The sequence below is a fragment of the Morus notabilis genome, unplaced genomic scaffold (genome assembly GCF_000414095.1).
Source record: "Morus notabilis unplaced genomic scaffold, ASM41409v2 Scaffold196, whole genome shotgun sequence".
Lineage (NCBI taxonomy): Eukaryota > Viridiplantae > Streptophyta > Magnoliopsida > Rosales > Moraceae > Morus > Morus notabilis.
Window position 1 is genome coordinate 230,262 of NW_010361517.1, and position 14,839 is coordinate 245,100.

A 14,839-nucleotide genomic window follows, 5' to 3' on the forward strand; every position below is an offset into this window, starting at 1 on the left:
TACAATATAAATTTAAAAATACATATTATATAAAATGGAAAAAGAAATTGTACCAAAAAGAAAGAGAAAAAGAAAAAGAAAAGAAAACAAAGAGAAATGCAATATGAGTACATAAGAATCGTAATAGGTTAAGAGTTGGCGCAGAGGAGGCAGGACTGAGCGCCATAGGAAAACGAGAGGCCTGAGTGGGCCGTCATATTACGACTAACTACTCTCTCTCCTTCGATCATCTTCCTTAATCCTTACTCTTCCTCTCTTCGTCTTCGTATCTGTCTGTGGAGAGAAGAAGATGGCCCTCGTCGGCGTTCTCGCTTTACAGGGGTCTTTCAACGAACACATCGCCGGTGAGTTCGTCCTTCTTTTTTTGCGTGTACAAACATATATATATATATGTATATATATATATATATTATGTATACACACACACACACACACATATATATATATATATTTATAATATGTGGGTTTTGTGTTATTGGGCAGCGCTGAGGAGGCTAGGGGTTAAGGGAGTGGAGATAAGGAAGCCAGAGCAGCTTCACAACGTGGCTTCGCTTATCATTCCTGGAGGAGAGAGCACCACCATGGCTAAGCTCGCTGAGTACCACAACCTGGTCTCTTTTCCTCTCTCTCCTCTTTTGCTTTTCTTCCTTTTTTTTTATCTCTTTTCTCTATTGGTTAGAACTTAGTAGCTTGTTTATGAAAAATTCCTTAACTTTCTTCTTTCGTCTTTCGTCTTTTTTCTTTTTTTTTCGCAATTTTGTCTGGCATATTTTATGTGGGAAGGAGCTGCTCTTAATGCGACAATTTTATGCTGATTATAAGAAATAAAGATTTTCTTTTTGCTAATCATGTAATTGATTAAATGTTTTTTTTTTTCGTTTAGTCAGTTTATATAGGGACAATCCTGTGAGTGGTGCTGGTTTCGTTTGAGAATTGGTGGATTAGAATGTATAACTTTGCTAAATCTTTTGCTTCTAGGTTGAATTGTTGCCTAAGATTCCCCAATGAATGAAATACTGAGGGCTAAACATTTTAGGGAAATATAACACTTTTCTTTTGTTTAGTTTTGTAATTATCTATTTTGTAAAGTTTGAATTTTGATTCATTTCATGGCTTAGGAGATTAGGGAACTAAATTAAACTTTGGTTCATTAAGATTGGGAAATTTGCTCAAGTTTCTAAATCCAGTATTGTGTATATATGCTCATTATTATCAATGGAAAGGTATGCCACAATTTTCCAAATTCAACGTTTTTGTAATACATAGCTTTCATGGTTTTGGCGCTTTCAAATGAAGTTTGTCATTTGTGTTCACATTTTCAATTCCCACATCATGTTCGCAATCAAATTCATACTTTTCTTACTACAATTTGTGAACAGTTTCCCGCTTTGCGCGACTTTGTTAAAATGGGGAAACCTGTTTGGGGGACTTGTGCAGGGCTTATCTTCTTGGCCAATAATGCTACAGGTTGGCTTTTTACTTGTTTCCTATCAGCTATTACCCATCCTCGCTGTATAATTACACACGAGGGCCCGCACACTCTGTAGTTGATCTTTCTTTGTCGCGTAAATACATATGCATCTGGGGATTGTTCTGAATCAGAAACGAGCTGCGTATATTTTCAGGGCAAAAAACTGGAGGACAGGAACTGGTTGGAGGCCTAGATTGCACAGTGCACAGAAATTTCTTTGGCAGTCAGGTAACACTAACAACAAACTGAACTGCATGATTTCCAATCTGTGTCTATACAATTACTATAAATGTTAGTTGGCAGAGTAAGGTGCTAGTATATAGACCAAATAAGGTGCTAGAATAGTTTTATGGGGGATGTTTGGAGTGTTCCAAATATAACTCTCGTATCATGTTATTCATTGGTCTGGTATTTCTTTTCTGTCAATATTTTCCTAAATCCTTTTCTTTTAAACAATGGCTTCTATTGTCTTAATTTGTCACATTTGTGTCATATTCTGAGTTCTGTGTACAAACATAAAAACACGAGATTTATTTATTTATTTATTTTTAAATCTGTTGGAGTCCTATAGATTCCGGAAAATGTAGTGATTATTCCTCGTTTACTTAGCGAGCTTAAGTTTGTTACTTAGTTGTATAGAAACTTTACAAATGTAAAAATTATGTGAAAATGCATGTACTTCATTAGACAGAGTTTGGGATTTACATCTTTATGGTTTTAGTGAAAGATCAGAAAATGGAAAAGTTTACTAACCGTTTTGTTTCGTGAACCACTCTAGTAACATTGAGTTTGTTCTATGCTAACATTCACACTTGATATGTTGTACTCACTTGTATTCGTTTTAACCAATACAAAAATTCAGATCCAGAGCTTTGAGGCTGAGATCCCGGCACCGGAGCTTTCTTCTAAGGTAGGTGGTCCTGAAACATTTCGCGGTGTTTTCATCCGTGCCCCCGCCATCCTTGAAGTAGGGCCAGAAGTTCAGGTGCTGGCTGACTATCCTGCTCGCTCTAACAAGGATTTGGATGCAAATTCTGCAGTTGAAGACCAAGAGGTACACCACATGCTTTTATCACTACATTTAGTTGACTATATTCAAAAACACAAATTTGATTTGCCTCTGGTATCCCAGAAAATGTCCTGGAACTAATGCTAAATAATCATCAAAGCTGTCAGTAATGTGAGTCAAATTGCTTTGCTCATATTGAACGTGCTCGGTTTTGAAATGGCAAGTTCATCTCTAGTTCTCTAGTATTTTAGATGTCTTAAGAGTCTAATTACGGGCTCAGTTATTTTTCTTAGATTATTCTGTATGCTGTTTCATAACAAGTTCTTGCACATATATTGCTTCTTTGGGTTCTTTGAATGACTAACAGACTTGTTTGCTCTATCTAGAGGGAAGGAAGGAAAAAATAAAAAAAAAAGAATAAAATGTATCTAATTTGCATTTCATTAGCTGAAATCAGTAACCAAAACACATTATGCTGGTGTGTTGATTGTAAAAGATTTACAATTAGTTATCTTCTTCTCATGGTGTTTACATCAACAATTTCTGATATCAGGGGAAGACCGGGTCGGAAGACAGAGTGATTATAGCCGTAAGACAAGGGAACTTGCTGGGGACTGCTTTCCATCCGGAACTAACAGCAGATACTCGATGGTACCGTGTCTTTTTTCTGTTAACTATGCATTCGCACAAGTTCACATGAATGTTCTAACAATTTGTTGTGCAGGCACAGTTACTTCTTGAAGATGATCGGTGAGGTCGGAGAAGGGTCCTCGAGTAGTGTGGTTGCAGTTGGAGCAGATTCAAATCTAAACCAACCGAGGATAGACCTTCCTGTATTTCAATAGTGGCAGTAACCATTGAAGCATTAAAGTAATTTTTCCTTGTTAGATTTGTTTTCTTGTATTTTTTATCCCCTTGCCTCTCCCATATGATAATTGTTTAAGGTCCTAATAATTCAAGTACGTTGGTTCGGTTGAAAGGATGATGATTGGTTTTGTATTTTGGATGGTGAATTAATATATAGTTTAAAGGATGTTACTTCTTTTTATTAGTTCTTTGAAATCTCTGTTTAAGCGAAGTATATATAATGCAAGAGTTCATTGTTCCACTAATGGCTAATCTGAAAATGAGTCAGATTTTCAGGGTTATCTTTTTTTTTTTTTTTTTTTTTTTTTTTTTTTTTTTTTTTTTTTTTTTTTTTTTTTTTTCTCTCTTTTGTTACAGATTTAGTGCATTGACAAATATTTAATGATGATAAAGGGCTAGCTTCAATGACTTTCTTAATGGCAGGTACTTTCATCAAGGAAGGAACATCAAGATCCAACAAAGATAAAAGACGTACTAATAAATTTGTTGTTCACCAGATACGGATTTAGAAATGATAATATTTGGACTTAGCATCTGGATTGCTAACATTGACTTTTAATCTTTAATGATATGACAAGTCGTATATTATTCAACAGAGCTTACATAATTAAAATACGTTATTTTCCTTAAGTATGGTATTTATAACTTATTAAAATTAATCTCATTATACAAAAATCAAAGGACCAAATGACAATCATTGAAGATGACTGAAAACTATGAATATAACATCATTGAAGTTGATGACGCAAAATGAGAAATGTTATTAGGCATAAAACATAGAGAAAACTGCAGGCTCGTCTGTGGATCTCCTCTTTTGAAGCTCATACTTTGTTTTTTGCTGTGGTGATGCCCAATACCTTCATTCGTATGTGGTCAACGTAACAAATTTTATAAATCTAATTTGTTTTTGTTTTTGTTTTTATTTTATTTATTTATTTGTCTCGAGCCCTTAACATCTCTAATTGTGTACATACTTATTCTTCTCTCTCACCTTACGGTATTGTTATTAGTCAGGATAAATTTCAAAAATTAAGGACGTGTTGGCATAATTTTTGAAATGTATATGTTGTGCTCCTGATCTATGAAACATCCTTAATTTCACCCGTCTGTTAAACTCTTGTCTATTTTTTAAGGGAAGAGCACGTGATATGCACATGATGAGGGCAAAATAGTCAAATCCTTTTAAACGCTAACAAAACAGATGGAATTAGGGCAGGAAAAGAAAAACTGTGTTGTTGGTGTGGAGTTCGATTTGTTGCTTGCTTGTGTGATCGATGAGACTCACATTTTTGTGACATAATTTTAGGGAGAATTCGTGAAATTGGTTAGTGATAGTTACCACTAATGATCATAATTTTTCTCGTCTAGAAAAAAAAAAAAAAAAAAACAGAAGAAAAGAAAAGAAGTAATCATAGAGCATCAACAACAATATTATCCCTCCCCTTCATATGTATTAAACATGGCATATCTAGTGGTCCTACTCAGTGGCGAATTTAAGTACAATTCAGTGGGGGGCTACCGTTCCCACTCAAATTTATTTGAAAAAAATATTACGTTTAAAAATTTTAAAATTTTATATTTAAACTTCCACTAAAATATTATATACCCCTAAATAAATATATTTTCTTATATGTTCAAACTAAGATAATTTGTTACTGGCTCGTCACTAATCTTACTACTTAGAACACCAATCGTGATGCAGGGATTGTTAGCAGCAGAAAATCATATATTCCGTGTGGGGAGAATGGCATGTGACATTAAGCCATACTCTCATTGGAGAATGAGATCCTGCGACTTCCACGTTTCAGGAGGATGCCATATTGCGAATTGCAAAGGGCGTCCGTATTCTGTAGTTGACTTTTATTATTATTATTATTATTTTTTTTTTTATGAATACTTTATAATTATATAGCGACTTTATTATTATTTAGTCACTATATAATTAGCATTTCATATTATTTACTAGAGACTTGAGAGTTAAACTTGCCTTTAGTATTTAAGGGATTATAAAATATGCGCGTGTGAGTGTACTATTAAATATATAAAACCTCAAGATTAGGAACTAAGCAATGAGCTGACTAATTGCAGGCCAAGCCTAGAAATTAGAAGCGAGATCTTGCATGATAATAAGGTAATTTTAATCCTTAACAGAAAATAAAGGGTCTTGATTCACATGAACTTCGAGTAATCTAAACGTAAGCGAGTAGGTTAGCTACTAAGGTTTGTGTCTACCATGGCCTTCTTCTTCACGTGCCCTTCATGATCCATATTTTGAAGTGAGCTTTTGCTTCATATCATAATAAATAAATGCTAAATTCATTTTTTGTTTTATTTTCGCTTGGACTATATGGCAGTGTAAGGAAATTAGGCCTTGAAAATCATTGGAAAATTTAGCAAAAGGCTTCAACTAATATAAAAATCTTCCTTATATCTCTACAAATAGCAAATGTCTTCATTTTTGAATACTGGGCCTATGTAAAACTTACGTATTTTTAGTTAATGACTCGTATAAGCGGAGAAAAGTTTAATAAGTAACATGCATAATTTGATTTGTAAACATTAAGGTGTCATTTTTAAAGATTTTTGAATACTGGGCCTATGTAAAACTTACGTATTTTTAGTTAATGACTCGTTGGAGAAAAGTTTAGTAAGTAACATGCATAATTTGATTTGTAAACATTAAGGTGTCATTTTTAAAGTATTGGAGTCCTTAAAATGTTAGCAATGTCATCCATTTTTGGTAATATATGCTCGAGGTTAATTATGCAAAAGCCTTTAGTTAGAGTTGCCGACTGCAAGACCTTTGAGGCATTTGTAAGCAGTTGTTGACGTGATATTGAAATCACAAATCAATTTTTATTCCGAAGCAATAAATTTGAAAGCTTATTCAACGATATACGCAAAATTATTGTAAAAGATGCTACAACTTGTGCTAACAAATCACAATTATATCCACGGCAAGGCAAAGCTACCACAAGCCTTTGATCCTTCCAAAAGCAGAAATATTTTTCTATATAGTTTTTTTTTTTTTTTTTTTCCTTTCTTCTTTTTCAGTGTGAAACTGTCATTATATATACAAGTATAAGGATTTGGTCAAAACCATTTGCCCCTCAGAAAAGTTGTTTCAAAGCTGTTTTTGTATACAAGAAGCAATTCATTCATGCACAAGACTTGAGCCGAACGCCAGGGCCTAGTAGGCCAGTAGCTAGAACGTCCCTCTTAAAGCTTCCTTATTATATATATACGCTTCTTCTGTTCCGGCATTTTCCATCCCATCATTCTTAGAAAGCATTGAATACATACACAAGGAGAAGAGGAAATTGCCGTACAGCAAAAAAGATGGCTAGAAGAAAGTCCTATGTCTTAGTGGCTTTCCTTTTTGTGTTGCTTGCCATGCAAATGGCTATCTTTGTTCAAGCCGACGACAATGGAAAGGGCGATGGCGGTAAGAAAGGAAACGACAATGGAAACAACAAAGGTAACGGTGGGAATAACAAAGGCAACAAGGATGGAGACAAGGGCAAGGACAAGGACAAGGGCAAGGACAAGGGCAAGGACAAGGGCAAGGGCAAGGACAAGAATAAGGATGCTTCAACCGACTATAAGATGTTGGAGAGTTCGGCATCTGGACAAGAACGAGCGAAGTGCAAGAAAAGCGGAAAATGTAAGTCCAAGACACTTACATGCCCTGCAGAATGCCCTCATAGAAAGCCTAAGAACAACAAGAAGAAGAAAGGTTGTTACGTTGACTGTAACAGCAAGTGTGAAGTCACTTGCAAGTGTAAGCCTCTCCTTTTCTTTCCTTTCATCTCTAAATTAAATAAATATTTTGCAAAGGGAAATCTTAGTTTCACATTGCATTTTGCTCAATAATGTTAGTAGTGTAACATCATATGCGTCCTCATTTTAAGCTTTTTGTTTGTTCTATTTGGCAGATAGAAAACCAAACTGCAATGGATATGGCTCTCTCTGCTACGATCCACGCTTTGTTGGCGGTGACGGTGTGATGTTCTACTTCCATGGAGCTAAAGGAGGAGATTTCGCTATTGTTTCAGATGAGAACCTCCAAATAAATGCACACTTTATTGGTTTAAGACCACAAGGACGGACCCGGGACTTCACATGGGTTCAGGCGCTTTCTGTCATGTTCGACACACACACTCTTGTTATCTCCGCAAAGAGAGTCTCACGCTGGGACGACCGTGTCGACGCTCTGATGGTGAAGTGGGATGGGGAATCAGTGAACGTTCCTACTGATGGAGAGGCTGAATGGAGGGCTTATTGCGAGGAGCGACAAGTGGTGGTGGAAAGAACAGATGATTTCAACTGCGTTAGAGTGACAGTGGGTGGCCTAGTGGAGATGGACATAAAAGTGAGGCCTATTGGGGAACAGGAAAACAGGGTTCACAACTACCAAATACCATCTGATGACACTTTTGCTCATTTGGAGACACAGTTCAGGTTCAACAATCTGTCTGATCTTGTTGAAGGAGTTTTGGGAAAGACTTACAGGCCAGGGTATGTGAGCCCTGTCAAGATTGGAGTTCCCATGCCAATGATGGGTGGGGAGGACAAGTACCAAACCCCATCTCTCTATTCTCCGATCTGCAATGCCTGCAGGTTCCAAAGGCCATCTGGGTCTGCTACCAATGGTGGAGTTGCTCAATACTGATGATGGACACCATAAAGCAAATAAACACTTTGTTCTTTGTTTTCAACCATCAGAATCTGATATTTGGTATTCAGAGTTGCATAGCACAAAAATAAAGGGCTATAAAATTGCCCATGTATTCATTATTTTTATAAACCTATATAATTGGTTCTATTGCTACTGAATAAATGGTGTTCCTGAGAATTAGTTGCTTATTTTAAATCACTTTAGTCGTTGGCTGCGCATTGTCAAATTGATGATAGAGATGGACGCGCCAAGAAAGTGAAGCAGGGATGGTTGCTCTGAGAGTACCCCTGCCACATTCCTAATGATCTCTTCACTCTTCATCAAAACTTGTAAAGGCTGAAATAATGACACAATATAACCATTTCTGAATCATTTTCTTAATGGCTTAATGATGCTATCTTCCCCCCATAATTTACTGACTTTTCGTGCCAATTGATGTGACAAATGAGTAGCCTTTTTCTAATTGGTCATATATACTTAAAATAGATCAAATGACATTATAAAGAAAACCTACATATTAAAAAAAAAACCTGGAAAACTTTCATTTCTCCTCAAGAAAAAGACGCAACATAATTGTTGTAAATTGATTGAAGAGCTATTATTTCTTTTTTGCCAAGATTACAGTGGTTCGATACCTTTCATTTTCAGGTAAGCATCCACTGTGACAACATGAGAATGAACTTATTCAATCGTGCAAATAATTAAGTAGCAATTATTCCCCATAGAGCAACGACTTCTCATGTACAGGAAGCTTCTACTGCTAAACTCTTCGTTACCCCTTTGCACGGGTCACCAAAGGTGTTTATTGAAACTCCAATGTTACAACTTTTTGATCCAATGCAAGTCTGCACAAGGTCACAGTTGTTAGCATAAAGCAATTCCATGGATAGCACATTAAGAGGTAAGAAAACTGTTATCTGAATAGTACACATCATACCTTCTGTACAACTGATAGAGCTCTAGCGCTGCTGCATTTGCCATGGTTAAAGCTCCCACAGGACCCGTGTGGTGTTCCAAAACTCGCAAACTTGATTGAAGAAATGACCTGATTAGGAGATGGGCACTCGAGTGACAGTACAGGCGTTAATTGCCTTCTTGATTTTGATTCTGAGCTCCACATATCTACAGGTGGTGGGTGAGATTCCGAAATGTGTGAGCACAAACTCTCAATCTCTCTCGTGGCAAAAGATAATTGCATTGGATCACCCCCGATTTCCTCGAATAATACAAGAGTGTTTCCACTTGGTCGCAACCATGATCGGGGAACATGGTACCTGTGGTAATCACATGGATATCAGAAACTAAAATTTAGGAAGAAACTTTTGTAACTTCTTTATATGTAGGTTCTTCAGCACTTACAGTTCCTGAGACGGCTTCCCACAATTTTTGTGGCATTTGTCTGCATCGAAAGCTCCTCTGTAGTTGCAATTATCATTGCAACCACTATTTGGAGCAATATATGTTGGCCAATAACGCCCAATGCTTTGTCCATTCACCCATGCCTCACCCTTCCCCATTCCTGTTAAGTCTAGTGCAACGGGGCTACTTCCACCAGGGGCATCAAAGCTTGTCTGAAGCAACAAGAATTGCTTTTGCATCAGTCCCTATAAAAGGTCTACACGTAATAATCCAACAGCTGTGTTTCACACACACACACAAGACGGGATTGAACCCGCAACCTCCCCCCAAATCCCTCCCCAACCGAACCCCCAAGTGCCACTAGACCAAGAGGTCTTAGGCATAATCCAATAGCTGTTAATGCTAGAACCCACACACACACACACACACAAAAGACAGGATTGAACCCGCAACCTCACCCAAAATCCCTCCCCAACCGAACCCCCAAGTGCCACTAGACCAAGAGGTCTTAGGCATAATCAAATAGCTGTTATTGCTAGAACCATCACAATCCACTTCCATGAAAGGGGTTTAACATTAGTATGACTATATCACATATGACAGCAACTAACTCTTACATTCAAGGACAAGATTTAGCTGTTAGATCTAAGTAAGTTATTCTTAAAATGGCCAAATGGGTTTACCTTGTACCATGTTAAAGGTTTGTTTTTGGGCAAAGTAGACTGTGAATTCCATTGTGAAGAGTCACCAATAGGCAGATCTAACTCTTCACCTTTAAGTCCAATCTGCATCATTAAGACAAAAGATGATATAGTTGCTGAGTCTTTTTGAAGGTATTCTCTGGATATTGATAAGAATGGTGTGCAAGACTTTGTTTCTCTATTTCACATGCCTTGGAATCCTTTCAAATAACTTCAATTACTGATTTACACATTCTGTCTTATCTACAAACCATGTAGAACATTGCAAAGAAACAAAGAAGACTTACCTGATATGTCCACCGTTGAGACGAGAGATCAAGGGTAGCACCACCCTTTGCACTTTTTAGCTTCACTGGACCAGTGATTCCCGCACCCACTTTGTCGAAAAAAGATCCATAGTTCTGATGTTAATATATACAAAATAGAACGTTGTATTAGAACATCCATACAAAATATAACAATCTTTAAATAAGGAAACTTGTTCATTCAACAAATGGCGTCTTTCAAGCAAACAACAATGTTAGGATATGGTATAAAGAATGATTTGCCTCCTTTAGTACTATAAGAAGGCAATACCTGAAGTCCAACAGTCAAACTAAGAAGATCAATTGTGTTTTTCCCAGAGACAAGAGTGACGGGGATCTCCAATGAAACTTTGGAATTGCCATTCCTACCTTTTCCACTTCCTGGAAAGGTTTCATTTAAATAGATGCAAGGTATCAATTTAACAGTTAAAATCCTTACAATTAAACAACGAAGTTTTCTGTGATATTCTTGATTTGCCAAAATTCAAAAAATCAAATCACCAGAACAAAAGTTATTTCCTCCTCATACCTGCAAGTTTGCCATTGATAAAAGCATGAAGGCCATGGCCTAGAGATTCCACATGGAGATCAGTTTGAGATCCATCAAGAAATGGCTCATCACCTTTGACATCAATACTGCAAATTTAAACCAACAGAGGTCTATAAATCCTTGTAGGATACAAGTTTACTCAATGGAGGGGCAATAATATATCTTCAGGAAGAAGATGTGGAAAGCATAAACTTGTATACCTTAAAGAGTACCATAAATAGTCACTTTTATCAGCTGTAGTATTTATTTGCTCCAATAATCCGGGTTTGGTAAATGCATTATCCTTCGAGATACCCACTGGTTCATTTATCCAGCTCCATACTGAGCCCAAGGATTTGGAGGCATCAACATCATCTATCAAAGATTGACGTACGAAACTCGGAATCATGGCTGCAGAATTAATCTGGCAGAAACAACGGATGATATTGGTACTATTGTTTGCAAGAGAACTTTCAATATTCTTGGCAATAGAAAACCATCGTGAAGTGACATCAAACCTTTGCAGTGTTATAAACTACATTCTTGCAGTCAGGTAGGATGCTCACAGACCATGCTGGCAAGTTGTATGAATTGCCGTTAAAAGTCACAGTGGCATCAGACTTGGTTCCCACATTAGCAAGAAAGGCAACACATCTTGTTTCAGTTTTATAAACAGCTGCCTGAAAATTTGGAGGGAAAAAAATTGTCAAAAGAGCAAAGCTGCTATTTACAACTTAAAAGTCTACAGCTAGAGGCTAGAAGCTATTAGACCTCTTTAATTAAATTTGAATATTATACAATTACACTGACAAAAATGTTCAGCTCATTTTTGCAGCTGCACAAAAAAATTCAACAATGTCGAAGAATCTCGCAGCTCTTAGAAGTTGTAAAACCATCTAAAACTTGTCGAGAGAATGGATGTTGTCTAATATGAACAAACGACAAGAAAGGATATACCTCCAAGTTTGAACCAAGAGAAGTAATTGTTGGATCAGTGGCCCCCAATGCTTCTTCAGCTTGCTTTATGACCTTATGCAGATCTTTTAGATGTCCCCACTTAGGTTGTCTTATAAGCCCTGCAATGTTCATGAAACACTTTAAATTCATTCACATATGAAAAGACACAGCTGGTGCATTCTAAAAAATGAACGTAACCACAGGGAAAAAAATGCATTTCTTGTAAAAAGAAAGGTAGCATATTAACCTAAGTGCTTTCAATGAACCACCACCATCCCCGGGTCACATATGATGATGGCAGCCTTACTTGTAACTTGTATCTACTAGAATTACCGAGAAGGCTTACAACACTAGAGGACATACCATACTCGTCTATCGGAGCATCATAGTCATAACTCGTCGCAATAAAAGGTCCACCAGTAGTACGGCCAAAATTTGTCCCACCATGATACTGTTTATCAGAATCAAAACAAATTAGAGGCATCAGCAGACTCGTAGTCTTTTTTTCTTTTTTTCCCCGTTGCTATACCACATCGAGGATATATTCTCTCTTTTCAAACAAGAAAAAACTCCCTTTGACTTTAAAAATCTCATGTACTCTACTGACAATTGCCATACCATGTAGTAGTTTTGGAAAGTTCCACCTCGTTGGTAAAAGCGTGCAACGGCAAATGCCACATCTTCTGGGGGTCTGTAAGGCAAAGAACCACCAAAAGAAAGAAACCTGGCATTCCATTTACATTCAGAAATTTCAGACAAAAGAACACCCGGGTAAAAATATGAAGCATAATACAATCAACCAGTTCAATTTATCAAGATCTCATCCAATCAACCAATAATTAAAAGAATTTACTAGGAACCTCACCATCCAGTCCAATTCTCAGTCCACATCTTCGGTTTATTGTTCGAATTCGGGGTGAATTGATCACAGTAAAATCCATTGCAAGTGTTGATCTGTAAGCAGTTACATGTTAAAGGATAGAAGATTGAAGCAAGCATGCTGAGAGTTCTACATAGAGTGAGTAAAGAAAAAGCTCACAATGGGATCAGGAGCATCCCCTTGCTGGCACATGACCCAGGGCACCCCTGTATCCAAAGACAAAGCCATGCCTGCTGACCATTTAACATAGGATTTCCCAGGAGACCCATATGGTCCAGCAACATTCCCATACTCATTTTCGATCTATCACAATGAAGTACAATTAAGCCAGAAACTCATTATTGTAATATCTTAAAAACCCCACAACATTACTTACACAAAAATAGAACAAAGTACACTAGACTTGAGGGAAAACGGGGGAAAAAGAAGAAAAGGGTCAACCTGAGATAAGATGATAGGTCCACCCTGAGACGCATAAAGTTTCTCTTGCTTCATCATATCAACAATCTTAGCCGTGAATCTCTTCATTTCTGCCTGAAACAGATGGGTTTTTGCATGATGGATTAAAGCAGAAGAAACACCCAAAAAAAGAGAAACTATAAAGTAATACAAGCAAATATCGCTTTCATAAACCTTGAAAGGCTCATTGTCGGTTCGAAATTGGATTCCGGGTATGAAATGCAACCAGAGAGGGAACCCACTGCCGTTCAAAAAAAAAAAAAAACATAACTTATTCCCTTATTATTACTCAAAAGGAGAAAGAAGCAGAAGAAGAAGATATAACAGGAGAAAAAAAATGAAAATTTACCCATAGTTCCACTCAGCGCAAACGTAAGGACCAATGCGAAGATGCACATATAGACCTGCTTCAGCGACGGCCTTCACGAATCTAACCAAATCTTTGCGTCCCTCGAAATCATACTGAAGAAATTTCTCAGCAGAATCAGTACGGAAACCAGTCAAAACAAAGCTGTCATCTGCTTTGTTGCTGGAAAATCATTCTGCAACATATGTTCTTATATATACGTATATGTGTATTTGTACGTATATATACTTAGAAAAGGAGAAGCAAGATGAGGAAAGTGACCTGGCCTCGACTAGGTTCGTGAAAATTCCAGAAAACATAGGTCTCAATCACATCCAGACCTCCATCCTTCGACTTCTGAATGAGGTCTGGCCACATCTGCAACCAAAGAAAAACAAACGCACTTCCATTAACATCCTTCAAACACAGAGAGAGAGAGAGAGAGAGAGAGAGAGACCTCGGGAGTGCTGCGAGGGTAGTGAATGGAGCCAGAAACCAAGACCCTGCGCTTTCCATCAATCAACAGCGCCCTGTGATCGTACGTCACATTCGCCGAAAACGACGTCGAAGCCAGAACTCCGACCGCCAACACAACCACAACTATCACCAACTCCGTCGTCCTCATTGCCTCCTCCAAACCAACCAGAAAAGCAAAAGACTCGTCCTTTCTTAACACTTTGATTTACAACATTACATTTCAAGTTCAAAGTTCATTGCTTTATCCGATTCTGTATTTCCCTGATATACTTTGTTTAAATGTGTGTATATTAATGGTAAGACAAGAGTAAAGTGTTGCTTGGCCGTTTTGTTGAGAAAAGCGGAACACAAATCTTCCAAAGAATGAAAAATCAGCGAGCTAAGCTATCGTGCGCCGAGGACGACACGCCACGTTACGCCATTAATTCCTCCTACTTTTTACTTTTGCTTCACTCTGTTTCTTCTGCTTTTGCGTGTCGTCGTCTTCTTCCTTCTTCTTCTGCTTCTGAGCTCACTAAGGACTTTTGGATGATGTTAATTTGCTTATAAAGGCGTCGTCATTAGTGATGGGGAGGCCAATATTCAGGTGCTGATGGAAAGCGTTAATATCGGTAGGCTCTGCCGTAGATGTTTGCCACGTAAGAGGATTGAAAAGATAAGCTAATGGGTGTGTGCTACGTCAGGATTTCTGTTAGGACTCGTTGGAGTACGGACACGTGATAATAATTGTTTTGAGGATTGTGGGGCCCATTTTGAGAACGGCGTGAGTCCAGTTACGCGCCAAAACCGACACGATATATG

At 37.5% G+C, this 14,839-nt stretch overlaps 3 protein-coding genes across 4 annotated transcripts; 2 read left to right on the plus strand and 1 right to left on the minus strand.

The window, feature by feature from the left end:
* The first annotated feature begins 118 nt into the window (after window positions 1-118).
* Window positions 119-3,938, plus strand: LOC21391064 (probable pyridoxal 5'-phosphate synthase subunit PDX2). 2 transcript variants are annotated; one of them, XM_024166804.1, is made up of 8 exons: window positions 119-344; window positions 484-611; window positions 1,380-1,467; window positions 1,626-1,699; window positions 2,334-2,525; window positions 3,034-3,131; window positions 3,205-3,350; window positions 3,771-3,938. In XM_024166804.1, exons 1-7 carry the CDS (start codon window positions 290-292, stop codon window positions 3,323-3,325), a joined length of 756 nt encoding a protein of 251 aa, XP_024022572.1. In that variant the 5' UTR covers window positions 119-289; the 3' UTR covers window positions 3,326-3,350; window positions 3,771-3,938. The 2 variants fall into 2 exon arrangements, with proteins under 2 accessions (XP_024022572.1, XP_010098208.1); XM_010099906.2 differs by lacking the exon at window positions 3,771-3,938 and having other exon boundaries at window positions 3,205-3,531.
* A 2,460-nt stretch (window positions 3,939-6,398) lies between these two features.
* LOC21391065 lies at window positions 6,399-8,019 on the plus strand. The gene is made up of 2 exons (XM_010099907.2): window positions 6,399-7,128; window positions 7,283-8,019. Exons 1-2 carry the CDS (start codon window positions 6,687-6,689, stop codon window positions 8,017-8,019), a joined length of 1,179 nt encoding a protein of 392 aa, XP_010098209.1. The 5' UTR covers window positions 6,399-6,686.
* A 480-nt stretch (window positions 8,020-8,499) lies between these two features.
* LOC21391066 (beta-galactosidase 8) lies at window positions 8,500-14,536 on the minus strand. The gene is made up of 19 exons (XM_024166803.1): window positions 14,019-14,536; window positions 13,844-13,939; window positions 13,565-13,677; window positions 13,390-13,456; window positions 13,198-13,290; window positions 12,916-13,059; window positions 12,742-12,830; window positions 12,495-12,600; window positions 12,240-12,327; window positions 11,877-11,995; window positions 11,438-11,599; window positions 11,141-11,343; window positions 10,920-11,026; window positions 10,662-10,771; window positions 10,373-10,486; window positions 10,068-10,169; window positions 9,385-9,596; window positions 8,963-9,299; window positions 8,500-8,870 (listed from the first exon to the last, which is right to left on the minus strand). Exons 1-19 carry the CDS (start codon window positions 14,184-14,186, stop codon window positions 8,763-8,765), a joined length of 2,538 nt encoding a protein of 845 aa, XP_024022571.1. The 5' UTR covers window positions 14,187-14,536; the 3' UTR covers window positions 8,500-8,762.
* Between the last annotated feature and the right edge of the window lie 303 nt (window positions 14,537-14,839).

Bases quoted from the DNA above. Each gene is read 5' to 3' on its own strand.
- LOC21391065 (XM_010099907.2), top strand. From the start codon at position 6,687: ATGGCTAGAAGAAAGTCCTATGTCTTAGTGGCTTTCCTTTTTGTGTTG. The intron at 7,129-7,282 runs GTAAGCCTCTCC...TCTATTTGGCAG, and splicing joins GTGTGAAGTCACTTGCAAGT to ATAGAAAACCAAACTGCAAT.
- LOC21391064 (XM_024166804.1), top strand. From the start codon at position 290: ATGGCCCTCGTCGGCGTTCTCGCTTTACAGGGGTCTTTCAACGAACAC. The intron at 1,700-2,333 runs GTAACACTAACA...ACAAAAATTCAG, and splicing joins GAAATTTCTTTGGCAGTCAG to ATCCAGAGCTTTGAGGCTGA. The intron at 3,132-3,204 runs GTACCGTGTCTT...TTTGTTGTGCAG, and splicing joins CTAACAGCAGATACTCGATG to GCACAGTTACTTCTTGAAGA.
- LOC21391066 (XM_024166803.1), bottom strand. From the start codon at position 14,186: ATGAGGACGACGGAGTTGGTGATAGTTGTGGTTGTGTTGGCGGTCGGA. The intron at 13,457-13,564 runs GTAAATTTTCAT...TTTGAACGGCAG, and splicing joins TGCGCTGAGTGGAACTATGG to TGGGTTCCCTCTCTGGTTGC. The intron at 10,487-10,661 runs GTATTGCCTTCT...TATTAACATCAG, and splicing joins GTTTGACTGTTGGACTTCAG to AACTATGGATCTTTTTTCGA.